The following is a 17,731-nucleotide window of genomic DNA, read 5'->3' on the forward strand; positions in this document are numbered from 1 at the left end:
CCTGGCATCTCTTGAGACTCCTCTGCAGTTAATGATATGCGAAAGCCCGCCACCCTCGTGACATGATTGGTTACAAGGTTGTTTGTGACGTCAGAAACACCAGCGAATTCAAACCGCGTTTTGGAGACGGTCTTTAGATCACTGCAGTTTTAAAGAGAACATACTCAGCAATGAGCAACTTATGAATTTGTGCATGGTTTGTCTTAAAGCATATTAAAAACACCTCATAGACATATAAACAACATTAAAAAAATGATTTTCACCACAGGGGAAGACCTAGATCAAGAGCAAGACAGGAGCCCAGGCCCAGACCTAATCCTCTCAATAACTAAATCCAATTAAAGACTCCAAAATCAAGATCTGGTCCAAAGTCTAAGAACCATTTGTTTGGACAATTTTAAAGAAGTTCTTCATAAAATATAAAGAAAGCTTTGTTTTACATCAGTTTTTACACTAAAGAATTATATGAGTTTTATACTACTTAGTAGTTAATTTTCTACTTTTTTATGTTATACAAGATTCTACTAATTTTTAAAGTCACTTTAATGTAATTTAAGTTGAAATTACTTAAACATCCAAGTTGATTGTACTTAAAAATTTAAGGCAGCGAGTGTTTTTTTTGTTTTGTTTTTTTTTACAGTGAAGACTCAGACAAAGACACAAAATAAATGAGTCCCAGGCCTATAGACCACTATATACTTGTGTGGTCTTAAGGGGTCTTTAGACCAAAACCATAACAGCAAGATTCCAAATGATGACCCTGTGAAACACTACATTTACTTGACCAATCAGATTTGTTTTTCATTTCATTTTTGTAGGGTTCTTCAAACTATCCATCCTTCATGTGTTTTTACATTTTCCTTCCATTACTAGAACCTCAATTTCTTTGAAACACTTTCCCAAGGTTTCACAGACAAGGCCTAAGCCTAGTCCCAGAATAAAATGCATGTTTGAGCTGTTTTAACTGAAAGCTACTTTTAAGCATATTTTAAGGTATGTCAGTGCCATTGTTTTGTCTCCAGATGCACACCAGTAATGTTTTTTATAAGGCATGTCTATAAAAGCTACTTAAATGCCCTAATTGAACTAAGGCCTAATCCTAGCTTAGTCTTAGCCCTTTCTGTGAAACCAGGCCTATTTCTATATAAACAGCCACTTATCTCAGTCCATCCCAGAGTTTGTTTGCATCCTTCATCTGACGACCCTGTTTCCTCTGTAGTTACGCACAAAGGACACAGTAAAACTCAGTCTCAAATCTTAGCTCAAGGCTCTTCCTCTAACATCTGATTAAAATGTTCTTCTCCTCAGAGACAATAAAAACACATTTAATTTATAAACTCATGTACTTTGGAAACATTTTATTTATTCATCACAGGTTTTGGCTGGAAGGGTCTGAAAGGAAACAAATGGTGCTTTGGATTGATTAGCTTCAGTGCTCAGTTATAAACTATACAAAACTTCAGCTGTTTATTTCCTTTGGACATCGTAGTTTTCCACTGATTTCTTTACACCACACACACACACACACACACTCACACATTACTCAGCAATACCAGCTACATTTATTTAATAGATGCCGTGCATATATCCAGACAGACATCCATGCAACGTGTGTACGGGTCTGCTATTAAAGTGAATATACAGTGCAACCATTGAAAATGTGATAATGTCAGTCTTTCATTATTTCTTTCAGTCGATCAAACTCTAGTTGGTTCAAGCATATATTTCAAGCACACGGGGGGGAAAAAGACTGAGCATGCCCAGATGAGCGGGGCATGTAAGCTGGGGTGAGGCCCGAGGTGACAATGCCATTTGCATTGATTCATTTGCCAGATTTTTGAGCTTTCTGGGCCGATTTAGTCACTTTCCCACTGCCGCCGATCTTCTTTTCCACGCTTTTTATGACACCGACTGCAACAGTCTGTCTCATATCTCTGACAGCAAAACGTCCTAGGACAACACAAAAACAAAATATAATAACAAAAAATATTTTTTTATGAAAATTGATGTAAGGCCTAGTGGTGTGTGTGTGTGTGTGTGTGAGCTGACTAAAGACTTCAACCCAATCACAGCCATCTATCAGGATTGCGCTTTACAGAAACAAGATATGCCATAAGATTTTAAGGGAAAAAAATTATGGGAACAAGATGCAATAAAAATGATGTCGCAGCAGGTCAAAAGTGATGCGAGACGGTAGAATGAAACAAGCCTAATAACCAGTTTCAGTGGAATTGCAGAATCAGAGGAAATGTAATCCAGAGAGAGAAACATGAACATCATGAACTCATGTTTTCAAGAGGAAGATGTGGAGGCTCACATCACTGATGAGTCAGACCTTTAACCTGACAATGATTGCAGTGAATCTCATTAATCATGAGACTGAGTGACCGACGGTAATGTAAGCCTGAGACGCCAATTCCAAATAAGTATGACAAACCTAACTACGGTTTGCTTGGTTCTTTAACAAAAATGGATCATGTCTTTTTATAAAGCCTCAGATATAGAAATTGCTTTACAGGGCATGGAAAAACTCTAAAAATATCAAGGAACTAATTAGCAGAGCCGTGCACAAGGTTTTATTATATCTCCTCATTATTATGTGTAGACTTAATACAAATTGCTACAGCCGTTTTCAGTGATTTATTTTTATTTTTATGTAAAAATAATTTATCCTATGCCTTTTTTCAATGGCATTTTTTTGTAGCTGTTACATGCCTCAGTTAAGCTAATTTCCATTAATATTTTCAACCCCATCTATCTTACCATGATTAAAATAAAGCAGCCCCAGAAATATATTCATATTGTTAGAAATGCTGAAAAAAATAAATAAATAAGCAAAGCAAAACAAACCATAAAAGAAAGCAAATCCAAACAAAATAAAATAAAAGCAAAACAAAACTGAAGACAGTTAAACAAAACATAAGGAAAGCAAAGGAAAACAAATAAAAAAAGCTAAACGAAACAAAGCAAAGCAAAACATCAAAGAAAGCAAAACAAAAGCAAAGCAAAACATCAAAGAAAACAAAAGCAAAGCACACTGATATTCATAAGTATTTAATGTAAGGTTGGGAACTGGACACATACCCAGTGGAGGATACTGGGAGAAGCTCTCAACACACATTGGTTTTCCTGGGATCATGTCCACAATGGCGGCATCTCCAGACTTCAGGCTTTTGGGGTTGTCTTCCAGCTTCTTGCCTGAACGGCGATCAATCTTCTCCTTAAGCTCAGCAAACTTACAGGCAATGTGAGCGGTGTGACAATCAATGACAGGAGAGTAACCTGCACTGATTTGACCTGGGTGATTCAAAATGATGACCTGATAAAGAGAGAGAAAGAGAACAAAAATCTAGATATCAAGAAATATATCAAGATAAACAAACAAGCTGACAAAGAGTGTTGTCCCACCTGTGCTGTAAATCCTGATGCTTCCATGGGCGGGTCTGACTTACTATCCCCACACACGTTACCTCTTCGTATGTCTTTTACAGACACGTTCTTCACGTTAAAGCCCACATTGTCTCCCGGCAGAGCTTCGTTCAGAGACTCATGATGCATTTCTACCGACTTCACCTCTGTAGTGATGTTGACTGGGGCAAAGGTCACCACCATACTTGGCCGCATGATACCCGTCTCCACCCTGCCCACCGGGACGGTCCCTATACCTGAGGAGAAAAGACATCTTTGAATAAGCATGTTCTGAAAACACAGTGGTGTAGCGAGCCATTAAATCTTTCTAAACTCAAAATATAACCACAAGCTGATCTTAAAAATGACATCACCCCATAAAATGTGGTTTTGATTTGAGTGGGTTAATCCCACCTCCGATCTTGTAGACGTCTTGTAGGGGTAGACGTAAGGGTTTGTCAGTGGGGCGTGTTGGAGGCATGATGGTATCGAGAGCTTCCAGTAGAGTAACGCCACTGGCATGCTGCTCCTTCCTGTCCAGCTTCCAGCCTTTAAACCACGGCATCTGCACAGCACAAATGAGACGATTTTATTAATCAAATCACTAGCATTCTGCCAACAGTTTAACTGAAATGTGCTGTATGGTATGAAGTCTTTGTAGAAAACGAACACAAACACACACATGCCAAGGGGACTCACATTAGAAGACGGTTCCAGCATGTTGTCGCCATGCCAGCCTGAAATCGGGACGAAGGGTACGGAGGCTGGGCTATAACCGATCTTTTTGATGTAGGCACTGACTTCTTTAACAATCTCATCATAGCGTTTCTCACTGTAGGACGGCTCAGTGGAGTCCATCTTGTTGACGGCTACAATCAGCTGCTTGACGCCCAGTGTGTAGGCCAGCAGGGCGTGTTCCCTCGTTTGCCCATTTTTAGAGATGCCCGCCTCAAATTCACCCACTCCAGCTGCAACAATTAGAACAGCACAATCTGCCTGGGAGAGAAAGGATGAGATCCACAGTAAACTTTTGCATGGATCACAGTCTACAGGCATAGTTCACCTACAAATGAAAATTCCCATCCAAACCCATTTGCCATCATATTTGGTACATATGTTGGAGAGAGAATTTTGACAAATCTTTGGAGAATCTATGCATTAGGTAGGGATGTTCTCACCAAGCATCACTATTCTTGTACATTCTTGTAATTGAGTCAGAACTGTCACTACCTGAGACGTCCCAGTGATCATGTTCTTGATGAAGTCTCTGTGTCCTGGAGCATCTATTATAGTTATGTAGTACTTGGTGGTCTCAAACTTCCAGAGTGAGATGTCTATGGTAATTCCTCTCTCCCTCTCTGCCTTCAACTTGTCCAGAACCCAGGCGTACTTAAAGGAACCTTTTCCCATCTGCCAAAACAAAAATATGTGAGGGTAAAAGGGAAAAATCCCTTCACTGTGTGTCCTCACAACTGGCTAGAATAATAAATAAATACCCCTTACACATCTAAGTGGTTGCAGGCAGGAGATGATATGAAATATGAAGCTTATTCAATATTTATTTTCAGTGCCTGGCATACTGGAAATCCAGTAACTTGTTTTTCCTCTGAAGTGCTCACTGTAGCTCCATGAAAGCTCATTGGGAACTTCACATTGTGCTTAATCCCGGGTTATCATTGTTCTAAACTCCGCTTTTTCCCCCCCAAGTAGAGAAACATTTCACTCTTGTAACCTGTGAACCCTGAACTGTTAATTGGGAGGTTTTAGGTTCAAATCTTGCAAATGTTCTTACATTACGCCTCAATATTGTGCCCTTGAGCTTGGCACTTACTTCAGAGATCTATCCCAATAATAAATGACGTAACAATTTACACAACGGAAGGTTGTAGGTTTAAGTCCCATGTGCCTCAACGCTATGCTTCAACATTGTGTCATTCAGTAATTCACCTACTCCAGCTGACTGTCCTTGTAATAAGTCTCCTAATTTTTACAACAGAAGGTTGTAAGTTTAAATCCCATAAGGGTCCATACGCTATGTCTCAACATTGTGCCATTCTGACTGTCCTTGTAATAAGTCTCTTTACAATTTTCACAACTGGAATGTTGTCATTTCAAATCCCAGAATGGTCCATACCTTGTGCCCCTGAGCAAAGTACTTGCTCCAGACAACTCTCACTCTTAAAAATTGCTCAACAGTTTTCACAACATTCCAACACAGTCCTGCTCTGAAAAGGAAGCTTGTAGGTCCGGGATGGGCAACTTTGGTCCTGGGGGTCCACAGTTCTGCAATGTTTAGTTTCATCCCTAATCAAACACGCCTGCCTATAATTTTAAAGCAATTATGAAGATATAGATTACAATATTCGTGTGTGTTTGATAAGGAATGGAGCTAAACTTTGCTGGACAGAGGCCCTCCAGGACCAGAGTTGCCCATTCTTCTTGTACTGTAGGTAAAAACCCATGCTGAGGGTGATGATGTTCAGTCAAGTTCACTAAAGCACCTAATCTTTGGTAAACCTATAACACAGACCCAACAGGCTTCTCTGCGCTACATAGTGTTTTACCCCCTACGTTTTGCTGTATGAAGAAAAAGGGACCCACAAAGACTGGTGTCAGACCCATTGGGATTGCACTTTACTCAGGCCTCATTCTCACAGTCTAGTGCGTGTCAAGTAGACAGAAGTGCAGGGCCTAACTAATGGTTCTGCTGGCTCCAAAAATCCATTTATCATCTCCAATGGCATCTTCCTGTTAGTAAATGTCTTAATGTAATTATACAGCAAGTCTCCCTCTACTCTCCAGTGCATGAGCGGAGATGAAGGCTGTGTTATGCATGATGAGAGTCTTACAATACACAATTATCCTACATTGTAAGTGTGTTGGAGTTACCCATCATTCAACACAGACCACAGTTCTCAGAACGTGGCTATGCCGATGAGTTCACTTAAATTTTAATGAAAGGTGCAACTGAACTCCTGGTTTTCCCTTGATCAATGTTTATCACTTTACCAACTTCGTACAGCAGTTTGACTCCACTAGAACACCAAAGTCAAATTTTTCTGAAAAACTCTTGAGATCCTGTTCACCTACCTCAGCAGCCTCTTTTTCAAACTTCTCAATAGTTCTTTTATCAATTCCTCCACATTTATAGATGAGATGACCAGTGGTGGTTGACTTTCCAGAATCAACATGGCCAATGACCACAATGTTGATGTGGATCTTCTCTTTCCCCATGATGACACAGGGCAGGAAGAAAGGATGGGAACGGGTGGAGCTTTCTTCTGTCTACAGTCGTAGCAAGCGAGGCAAAGAACATTTGTACACAAAGACACAAACATACTTTCATCTTGGAACACAATTCAGTATTAGACAGTCTTCACAGCAAAGCAAAGCCATCCAAGGTAATTTCTGACCAACATAACATATGACCGATGACTATTTGATCTCATTAAATGAGATCAATAGTTTACCAAGAGATAACAACCTTGCAAAATTACAATCTCAAAACATTTTTTTATTATTATTCAGACCAAAGAATCCTAAAATACCATCTCCTATCATTTTATTTATCAAGTAAATAAATATGGACATATCCTTGGTTCTCAAGATATATTTCTGCATCTACAACAATTATTGTCAAGCAGGGTGTTTTAAATCACACCATTGTGGGGAAGAACTCAAATGTGCAGAATACGCAAATAACTTTCAGGCTTCTTGTCAAAAACAGAGGGTAGCTTCACTGCTAAGGACAAACTGGGGACTCATGCGCAACTATCACAAAAGCCGACAGTCTTAGATGCTGAAGGAAACAACATGAAATTAAGATGCAAGGGTATGTGAACTTTTGAACAGAATGTGTCAATTCTGTTATTCATGTCTTGTGGATTACATATATCAAATGACAAGTAAACATCATGTCAAATAGCTTCATCAGTTAAGTACAAAATAAAAACACAGAACAGAAAAAAAGCTGTCATCTGTTATGAGTATAGTTAAAGTCTATCAGCAGGAAGATGTTTGTGGCCTCTTACCTGCAGTTGACAGACGGACCCTGTTCTCCTCTCAGCAAACTGACAGTCTGTGCTCCTGTAAAGGTGGCGGCACAGTCCAAGTCCGTGTGCGTAATCAACTCACCCCACTTTGATACAGCAATGCGGCACTCAAAGTGGGGGGGGGAGGCTGGTGGTGATGAGGGACTGCAGTGAGACGGCTGCAACAGCAGCAGAAACGAGCTGAGAGGAAGAGCAGGAGAGATGGAGGAGGAACACACTGGAATAGAGCAGTGTTCCGTGACTCAGCATGATATCCTGAATTATCTCCTGCTGGAGAAGAATCGGATTGGTTTACTGTGTGGGTCTGAATGTGCGTCTGAAATATGACACGTCCATACAAATTCATAATATAATTTTGTTTGTATTATCATTGAAAATGTTTATTACCCATTATTCTAGAGGGAACACCATTAAAACGATTTCAATGATTAGTTACAACAACATCTGAAATTGTATGTCCATGTATATTTATCATAAGGGTCTGATCAGTTTCCTAGTCTGTCCTTGAGACTTTCTGAATCTGATAATTTCATACTAAACCTCAATCATGAAAACAGTTGCACTGCTTAATATTTGTGGAAACTTTGATATTTTTCAGGATTCTTTGATGGATTAAAAACAGCATTATTTGAATTCGAAATATGTTGTACTTGTAACAATGTAAAAGTCTTCACTGTCAATTTTTTGTGTTCCCTTGCCGAATAAAAGTCTTAATTTCATTAAAAAAAAACAAAAAAAACTTTTGAATGGTAGTTTAAGTATCATCTGTTGACAGGAAAGAGAAGCCAATGTTCCTTGAAGCACCACCAGATAGTTAAAAAAATAAAAATAAACTTCTGTGGCATCATGAGTTAAGATTTTTTTCTATATGGCATCAGGCTGAGAAATGGGAATTAATAATTCAAATCAGACCAACATTGTTCAGTCAATTTTTTTAATCAGGGACAAACTCCTGATGCGCTCAACACACATACGGTCAAATAATTAAATCAAGCATGACTCAGAAACAGTGTAAATATCCATAACTATTTCCAAAGCATTTGATCAATGACCGTCTAATAGAATCAGCTTATTTCTTACAGTTAATAACAGACGTTTAGCTCAACTTATTTGCAGTGCAAGTCCTAATACATCACACAACAAACTAGTTGATTCTCAGGTCCATCTCAAAAAACGTTGGCTTGGACAAAAATAAAATAAAGCTACCACTTAAAATTCCCAGAAACGTTTTTTTTTTTTTTCCTTTAAAAAAAAAAAAGTTGCTGTTATGTTTCCAAACTCAGCAGAGGAAAGCTTATTAGTTTATCATACTTTCCCCATCAGTCTAGTCTGATCCTACACAACCACCAAAGACTGTCCTTCCTCTATATTTCTGCCGTCTCTGTCTGTGAACAGCTCAGAACGCTTAAAGCACAGGAACGCCTCGCAGTGAACCCCTGGACTGCAGATAACGCACAAGAACATACCACATCCCCTGCACGTCATGTCATTTCACTTTGACTCTAGCGCGACCGATATTAGCTACGCCTTTCTCAGTCAGTTCTTTTCAAACATCTGATGTCCCAAGTCCTCCTGCTGCAAGCTGCGGCTACGTCCTGCGGCGCTTGGCTCCTCCAGGGCTGGAGGGGTTGCTGGAGTTCATCACCTTCTCCACGGCTCGGCTCCTCTTTCTCTTTTCCCCGGCTGATTCTTTCGACCCGCTGCCCGTCTCACCGGAGCCCCCCCTCTCGGCCCGCTCTCTCTCTTTCTCGCGCCCGCTGCCCGACCTCTCCGACATCTTCACGGAGGAATTGCTGCCTGACGAAGGGAGAAGGGAAGGATGAAACGGGGAAAAAAAAAAGGATGGGATAATGGAACACAAAGAAAAAACAGATTAATAACATTACAAAAGAAAAAAGGTTACACTTTGTTTTACGGTGTCCTTGTAACACGTCACATGTACTTGCTGTAGTTATAACAGTAAATTATGCATAATTACATGCAGCTACCCTAAACCAAACCCTAATCCTAACCCTACAGAAAGTGCATGTAGTTAATTATTATTACCAAGTACTTAAATGTATAATTACACTGTAATAAGGACACCTTAAAATAAAGTGAAACCAAATAAAAGTTATTTCAACTTTCTATCCTAATTAAAAAAAAGTGTTGTATGTAATTTCTGCACCACTAGACTACACTAAATGAAGCCTGACATTAGTGTAACCAATAGTTGCAGAACAACCTGTTTGTCCAAACAATGGTAGACAGAGAGGGAAAACTGTGCAGAAAAGCATTCATTTTGCAATACAGTTTGGTGATGCCATAATATTGACATTTATAGTTTGGAAAATCATATTTCTCTGATCTAAAAATGCAATCCCAGAATGCAATGAGCTCTGTGAAAAAAATATCCTAGATAGTGGACTAAGAGAAAAAAATGGTAATGGTTTTATACCCATTCAGGATTTTACCCTATATTTTTGTGTACTGTTTTGTGCCCAATCACGCCGTGTCATAATTACTGTAATTATCAGTCTGTTGGTGTTATAAATAAGTGATCAAATCCATGGATTACTTTACCCGACTGCTCGTGATTATTCTTTGTTTCCCCATGTTCATAAATCCTATACACGTATGCATTACTTTATTGACTCCAAACTCATTCAAGGGGTGACCAAATATCATAATATTCTAATTTCTGATCATAGCCCTATTTCTATGGGTCTGAAAATGTTGCTACCAAAGGCGGAGTATTTTTGGCGTTTCAATCCTAAATTATTAATGAATAAACAGTTTCAGTCTTATATGTTTAAGCCAATTTTTGGAGACTAACGACAAGAGGGATGTTTCAGACTCTTGTCTGTGGGAAACATGTAAAGTAGTTTTAAGAGGTCATATTGCATATGAATCTTCGTTGAGGAGGGAGAAGCATAGGGGTCTGTCTGAGATATAACCCATACTTCCGTCTTTAGAACAAACGTTTTGTTTATCTAAAGCTCATACTGAACTTAATGCTATTCTTTAGTTGAAATATGAATATAACTATTTTGAGCGATCAGGTTTCTAATATGTTGATTAAACTTAGACACAGTTTGAATTGGGAGATAAGGCAGATAAGCTTCTTGCAATGCAACTAAGGAGTGTGCAGGCTAGTAGGGCTATTCATCAAATACAATCTCAAAATGGTACTTTATTAACACATCCTAAAGAAATTAATAATTGTTTTGCTGAATTTTATAAGTATCTTTATTCTTCCAGCTGTTCTAAGCTGTACATTACAGGACACCAATTTCTTGATGCGGTGGACTTTCCAAAACTTAATGAGTGTGCCAGAGAGGAATTAGTGGATCCGTTCACTTGCCAAATTTGAGGCAATTAATTCCTTTTTTTAATTGGGAAAGCTACAGGCCCTGATGGGTTCGGTGTGGAATACTATAGACCTTATGCGCCAGAGAAATGAGGGCGCCGCCATCTTTAGAATATTGTCTTTTAACTTCCGTTTTTGCGGTCGCTCTGTATATTTCTATGGCATTGCTGTCCAGGAGTAATTAGCTTTTGAAGTGGATTTACTTAATGTAAAGCTAATGAAAGTTATCATGAGGACTGTAATGTTTAAAGCAGATGTTTTAACAAATGTCAGTCGACCGGGAATATTTTAAAACGAGCCGTTCATTAATAAACACGCAGAATCGCTGTGAAAATACAGACCGGAAGTCAAAAGACAACGAGCGCAGCGCTGAAAAGGGGCAGGGCTACATAAGGTCTATAGGGCCAAATTGATTTCCTGACTCTTTTTATGAGGCACATATATACCTTTTAAAGAAAAAAAAAGACAGAAACGGAGCCCTCTAGTTTCAGGCCAATAAGTCTTCTCAATTGCAATCAAAAAGTGATTGCCAAGATTTTGGCCACCCATTTGAATAAACATGTGGCCTCATTAATTCACCCAGATCAAACTAGCTTTGTCTTGAGGAAGATTTTCATTTTTTAATTCACGTGGCCTGCTAAATATTTTGTAGAGTAATCGGAGTGAGAGTTAAGGCAGCTGTGCTTTTTCAGATGCTGAAAAGGCCTTTGACCGAATTTAATGGAGTTTGATGTTTTCTGTGCTGGATCAGTTTGGCCTAGTTTCCCCTAAATCTGCAATACTTACTAATTCGGATAGGTCTGCTTTCGTTCCTCTTCAGCGTGGTACACGACAGGGCTGTTGTCTAAGCCCACTGTTATTTGATCTAGCTTTAGATCCCCTGGACATTCATCTTCGTAATCATTCTGTGATTAGGGGTATATCATGTGGTCATTCTGAGGTTAAGCTGTCCTTATATGTGGAAGATCTGCTTTTATATTTGAGTGATTCTTCTTCTGCTTTGCCATTTTTAATGGAATCACTTGAGGTTTTTGGCTCTTTTTCTGGTTATTCTGTTAATTGGGAAAGTTGTTTACTTATTTAGGGTTAGTATTTCCTAAAAATGTTAAACATATTTTCAGTCAAAACTTCAGAGAATCCATAAATAAGCTAAAAATATACATTGATAAATGGACAGTTCTTCCGTTATCTTTAATTGGTCGAGTCAATGCTATTAAAATAGTCTCTTTGCCTCGCTTTGTTTATCTTTTTCAGAACTTGCCTATAAATTTGCCACATTCTTTTTTTAAACAATTAGTTTCTGTCATTTTGCCATTTATTTGGGGCTATAAAGCGCATCAAATTTCTAAGGCCCATTTGCAGAAGCCGAAAGAGTTGGATGGTCTAGCGCTACCTGTTTTCTGTCATTATTATTGGGCTGCTAATGCCAGGGCTAAGATGTTCTGGCGGATTAGCGATCAAGCTGCCGATAACTTGACGGACACGCATCCCAAGTGGTTGTGCATGGAGGCTCGGTCAGTTGTTGGTAGCTCCCTAACTGCTCTAACCCTGTATCTTGTATCGAATTTTGAATCAATTGAAGACCATGTTGAAAATTACATGTCCTTCGGTGCTCCAGCCCATTTGTGATAATCATAATTTTTTACCTGGAAAGTCAGATAAGGTTTTCACTGTGGAGAGGCAAAGGTCTGACCAAGGTAAAGGACTTTTATATAGATGGAAAATTTTCCACTTTCGAACACCAGTATAAAACCTTTGATCGTTCCCAATCACAATTTTTCCGATATCTACAGGTGCACCACTACATAAAACATTATTTTACTGAGTTTCAGGAGTTGCCTCAGGATCATTATATGTATGATCTTTTGGGTCAACCTCCTATGGCCAAACGTGACGCGGTTTGTTTCTTATTTTGCAGTGTCTTCAGATCAACTCAAAGTAGCATGGGAAAATGATACTGGAATTAATATCTCAAACAAGATTCGGGAAGAAGGACTGAAGCGAATTCATACCTGCTCTATTAATGCAAGATTACAACTTATACAGTTTAAAGTATTGCATAGGTTAGACTATCCCAAAACTAAACTCAATAAAATGTACCCTTCAGTTTCCCCGTTATGCGATAGATGCAAGAGCTCTGATGGGATGCATGCTCATACTTTTTGGAGAAGATATCAGTCCAGATCTTGAATTAGCTTTGTTTGGATGTTCTGACCCTATATATGACCCTGACCCTATATACTCTTTTGTGAGACTTTGATCTGTTTATTGTTTGTATAAAAAAATAATAATAATAATTTACCGCTGGAGTCACTGTCTTTTTGAGTGTTTTCACACAATGCTGTAGGGGTCAGGTGATTGAAGTTTGTGCTCTCAGAAAATGCAGAATTCTACGAGGACGTGAAGTCAGAATCTTGTAATTACGATAATTCAACATGGTGTGAATGCACCTAATGCTTATTAGCATCCTGTGTTGTTAGCTTAGCAATATGCTAATGCAACATTATTTTACGCTTTGCATGTGTTATTTGTATGTCGTTACCTATATAGAGGGTTCTTAACGCATTTTAAAATGACAGTACAATTTGCCTTCTTAAATGGTTAGTTCACCAAACAATGAAAATGATCCCATAACTTACTCACCCTTGAGCCATCCTAGGTGTATATGACTTTCTTTTCATCAAACGATATTAAATAATATCCAGCTTTGTAATGGCATTAAATAGCGCCAGAGTTTTTGAAGCTCCAAAAAGTGCATCCATCCAACATAAAAGTAATCCATACGGCTCCAGTGGGGATAACAAATGCCTTCTGAAGCGAAGCGATGGGTTTTTATAAGATCAATATCTATATTTAAATATAAACTATAATCACTAGCTTCAGGCAATGGGCGTACGCGCGTTCACAAGAGAGTCGAGTTTCGGCAGAAGGGTGACCTTGGGCACTAGTCAATGCCTTTAAAAATCTGGGAAAGAATAGTCCTAGGATGGCTTTAGGGCGAGTAAATTATGGGATGATTTAAATTTTTGAGAATTTTTTTTTCTGAAGCAACTGAAACTCAAGATCCAAGAATGTGCTGACTTCCTAAATATAATAATTTCTTCAAGAAAATAGCTTATTGTGTTGTTAGCTTAGCAACATGCTAACACAACACTACTGAAATTGAGTTGAGTGCGCTTTGATTGTGCTACTTGCATGTTGCTGCCAAATCAGTCATTTATAAAGTTAGTAATGCTGCCTATGTAGGCTATAAGTATGGGGGCAAAACATCTAGTTTTGGAACAGAACTTGTATCTGTGATTCTTTTAAAGCCTAGAATTATGTTTAATAAGCACATTTTACTTTCTGCTTCAACAACTAACAATTTTCAAATTGAAGGACGAAAGCATGTGTATTATTTCTTCAACCTTGCTACCAGAAATATTTGAAAAACTGGTGAACCTTTCAGCAAGTTATTTCATTATCATACAGTATATAGCGGTTGCTGTTCAACAAACCTGTCAAAGCAAACCCTCAGCATGCCATGCTTCATGCCCCCCATACACAGAGAACCACAACAAGCTAGGGTGCACATAACACAAAAAAAAAAGACAAAAGAGAAAGAGAAAGAAGGACAGCGAAAGAAAGACGAATAGACGCACATGGTCAGAGGTCTCTGAAGGCTGTCTACAGAGGCCTCTGGTAATGAGCTGGTCTGTACTGAGCTCAAGCTGGAGTTTTGGAACAGAGCGAAACGTTTTCTTCTGTCCATACCTCGCAAAATCCTGGCCAGCCATACTGGGACCCAGACCTTTGAAAATGAGACACAAATGACCAGTGTGAGCCACGCTGAGCTTCACGCCAACGGGAGAACGATCCAGAAAAAAAAGTGATGTAATGACGCAGGTTTTAATAGACGTTTTACGTCAAAAAGAAAGAGAGAGAGAAGGAAAGGAAAGGAAAAAGAAAGGGGTGAGTAGATGAGAGAAATAAAGAGAGTGAAGGAGGAGAGAACCTTCTTCATGGGTTGCAGGCGGGTCGCTCTCTTCTTTAAACTCCTCCTTCACGTCATCTTCTGATCCCACTTTACCTGCGCAGAGACATAAAGAGCTTTTAATGATCAGTGAAACCAAACGGATCAACTGTGGAGGATCACAACACAGAAACTAAGAGCAGCTCACCTTCCTTGACATCCTGTATGATCTCTTCAGGCAGCACAAAGCTCTTTTCTGAGTTTGGAAACGGGAGTATTTCCGATTCATGCTGCAGCAACAAAATGTGATTTACTGATTAGCTTCGAGTAGTATTGCAGTAGTAAATGTTATTTTTCCCCACTGGAAATTGCAGCAATAAAAAAAATGAAACATTTTAAAAATAATAGAAGTCACGTTTTCTCATTTTATCTGTCTTATCTTATTTTAGTGTAGAATGAGTAAAGCTGTTTGTTGTTAGGATGACAAAATGTCTTGAAAAGTAAACATTTTAGGCTGATTATATATTTAGGCTGCTCTGCCTCAGCGGTCTAACAGCGCTTGTCAAAATGATTGAGATGGCCAATTAAATCAAAGGCGGCGGGTCTTAATATCTTACTGTCACTGTAACAACGCAATGTGAGTTTGTGGAAAGATGCAAGTAGATTTAAGTATTAGACAACTGTTCTATGATAAAAATGTTCAGTGACCGACAGTAATAGACTATCTAGTGATGCGAACTACTCAACTTTTTATGAAATTTTGCCATTTTAATTTACACGATCATGCCCTCCACACTCCGCCTATGGTCGGGGTTCTGAATCTGATCACCCTGCCAGGGTTTATTTTGTGATAATTTCAGACCTTATATTATACGTATGTATATGTAAGAGATAATTAAATTATAGCATATGAGAAAAATGTATGAAATATTTCTATACAATATTTAAACTAGGGTGACCATACGTCCTCTATTTCCCGGACATGTCCTCTTTTTGGACCTAAAAAAAATGCATCTGGCCTGGATTTCTAGACGGCCCAAAAAATTATCTGAAATTATTTTTTACTGAAATAGTGGTTGTTTTTTTTTATGGCAACTGATTTTTTGAAAAGAAACAGTGTCATGTAAAAGGTGTTAAAAGCTAAAAAAAATGTTTTATTTGTTTGTCATTCTGTTGTTGCAGGCCAAAAGTTGAATGGAAAGGATGTATTTATAGTTGCAAGGTTATAATATATATATATATATATATATATATATATATATATATATATATATATATAAATAAACACACACACAACTATGAGAAGCTGAATTGAACGATAACATAAACATCCTAGTATTTGGACATCTGACTATCACAAATGTGTTTATTTGATTAGTGACCTGTTACATTATAACGTTTCATTGTTTTAAAAACCCAACAACTTCAATTCCAGGATTAGGAAATAATGTAATATTGCTATTGTGAATCCCAGATTTGGACTTTTGGATCCCATATATAATATATCCCATTTTATTATGATAATGTACATTGCATGCAATGAATGAATCTCATAAAATAGTTGAGTAGTCTCTTACCAGCGCCTGCATGTCATACATGGTGCTCAGGTGATCCCAGATGACTTTAGACGACACCTGCCTGCCGATGTTCTGACTGAACTTATCACGAATACAGATCATGTGGAAATGACGATTCACCCCTGAAGACAAGAGACAGTTTCACAAAACACACTCACCTTCCAGCACAGAAAAAAACCTTTGTGTTGATGTAGATTAGCCTAGCCATTATGCTATCATGCTAGTTAGCAGCCGCGCTAACGTTTGCTAACATGTCAACCGATATAAACTAGTCTATTGCCTCCGTAAACACAGTATTATTCATTATATTAAATAGTCAAATTCTCTAATGTTACAATAAAAAAGCCGCCTTACATGAAATCGTTAACTATATTAAATTGTCTTAAACAATTAGCGATTGGACTCGATAAAGCTAAAGATCACTAAAACCCTTAGATTAACTAAAATGCTTTAACCAAGCAAAATCTGTTTGGTTGTTATGAAATAAATGCATTATCGATTTTTAGATCTTTAAAAGGCGAAAATGTCCTTATTTATGATGTTACATTGTTTCACGCCTGAGGTCCATACACAGAGATAAGGCCTGTTTTTCAAATCACTCACAAATTAATGCATCTTACCTACGGGTTTGTGACCTAACATGGCGTGAAAAAGACACACTTCTACTTCTTGACTCCATACTATCGATTCCTCGGCGGTACAGATGCCGGTTTCTGCTTGTTTTTCGTCGGATGGCACAGCCTCAGCCTCCCCCATGTTTCTGCACTGACACACTCGCAGATGAGAATGAAATGCCTCAGTCACTGCTGCAGCTCTTCATCATCACAACCATCATATACACTTATTGCGTGCTTTCATTAAGTGCCCACCTACTTGCTTTGTATCACTCACTCACTCATACTCTCTCTCTCACACTCACACACTTTCATTAAGTGTCCACCTACTTGCTTTGTATCACTCACTCACTCACACACTCACTCATACTCTCTCTCTCTCACACACACTCACACACACACTTTCATTAAGTGTCCACCTACTTGCTTTGTAACACACACACACACACACACACTTAAATCATAATGGCACTCTGATAACAGGTTTGTCTGTTCATCTTCATTGAAAGCGAATAATTATTAATGTTTATATTAAATAATTTCAGGTATACTATTTACTGTATATACAGTATACATTTACACACAGTATGTATATATATAATATACTGTATTTACATTATATATATATATATATACACACACACACACATTATATGTATATATAAGCAAGTGTCGTTCTGTTGTGTTGTATATACACACACACATCAGAATGACACTTGCTTACAGGGGTTTGTTATTAATTCTAGGTTCACATTCTTTTAATGCATTGTATATTTTAT

The 17,731-nt window shown here is 38.3% G+C and overlaps 2 protein-coding genes across 6 annotated transcripts; both read right to left on the bottom strand.

Moving 5' to 3' along the window:
* Positions 1-1,338: 1,338 nt before the first annotated feature.
* eef1a2 (eukaryotic translation elongation factor 1 alpha 2) lies at positions 1,339-8,389 on the bottom strand. Its single transcript, XM_084097945.1, has 8 exons — positions 7,440-8,389; positions 6,499-6,693; positions 4,639-4,818; positions 4,108-4,404; positions 3,823-3,973; positions 3,409-3,665; positions 3,085-3,319; positions 1,339-1,950 (listed from the first exon to the last, which is right to left on the bottom strand). The coding sequence occupies exons 2-8, from the start codon at positions 6,640-6,642 to the stop codon at positions 1,823-1,825; spliced, it is 1,392 nt and encodes a 463-aa protein (XP_083954071.1). The 5' UTR covers positions 6,643-6,693; positions 7,440-8,389; the 3' UTR covers positions 1,339-1,822.
* mrgbp (MRG/MORF4L binding protein) lies at positions 8,378-17,365 on the bottom strand. 5 transcript variants are annotated; one of them, XM_084097949.1, is made up of 6 exons: positions 16,959-17,326; positions 16,339-16,460; positions 14,970-15,051; positions 14,804-14,878; positions 14,451-14,599; positions 8,378-9,257 (listed from the first exon to the last, which is right to left on the bottom strand). In XM_084097949.1, exons 1-6 carry the CDS (start codon positions 17,092-17,094, stop codon positions 9,240-9,242), a joined length of 582 nt encoding a protein of 193 aa, XP_083954075.1. In that variant the 5' UTR covers positions 17,095-17,326; the 3' UTR covers positions 8,378-9,239. The 5 variants fall into 5 exon arrangements, with proteins under 5 accessions (XP_083954075.1, XP_083954076.1, XP_083954072.1 ...); XM_084097950.1 differs by having other exon boundaries at positions 14,563-14,599; positions 16,959-17,324; XM_084097946.1 differs by having other exon boundaries at positions 8,378-9,253; positions 14,563-14,599; positions 16,959-17,318.
* Positions 17,366-17,731: the final 366 nt, after the last annotated feature.

This window comes from Abramis brama (genome assembly GCF_963993115.1).
Source record: "Abramis brama genome assembly, chromosome: 22".
Taxonomy (NCBI): domain Eukaryota; kingdom Metazoa; phylum Chordata; class Actinopteri; order Cypriniformes; family Leuciscidae; genus Abramis; species Abramis brama.

Coding starts and splice junctions, on each gene's coding strand:
- eef1a2 (XM_084097945.1), bottom strand. CDS start 6,642: ATGGGGAAAGAGAAGATCCACATCAACATTGTGGTCATTGGCCATGTT. Junction 4,819..6,498: donor TTGAAAAAGAGGCTGCTGAG/GTAGGTGAACAG, acceptor TTGTTTTGGCAG/ATGGGAAAAGGTTCCTTTAA. Junction 4,405..4,638: donor TGATCACTGGGACGTCTCAG/GTAGTGACAGTT, acceptor TTTCTCTCCCAG/GCAGATTGTGCTGTTCTAAT.
- mrgbp (XM_084097946.1), bottom strand. CDS start 17,094: ATGGGGGAGGCTGAGGCTGTGCCATCCGACGAAAAACAAGCAGAAACC. Junction 14,600..14,803: donor GCCTGCAACCCATGAAGAAG/GTTCTCTCCTCC, acceptor TCATTTTCAAAG/GTCTGGGTCCCAGTATGGCT. Junction 9,254..14,562: donor GCTGGCCAGGATTTTGCGAG/GTATGGACAGAA, acceptor TTCGTCAGGCAG/CAATTCCTCCGTGAAGATGT.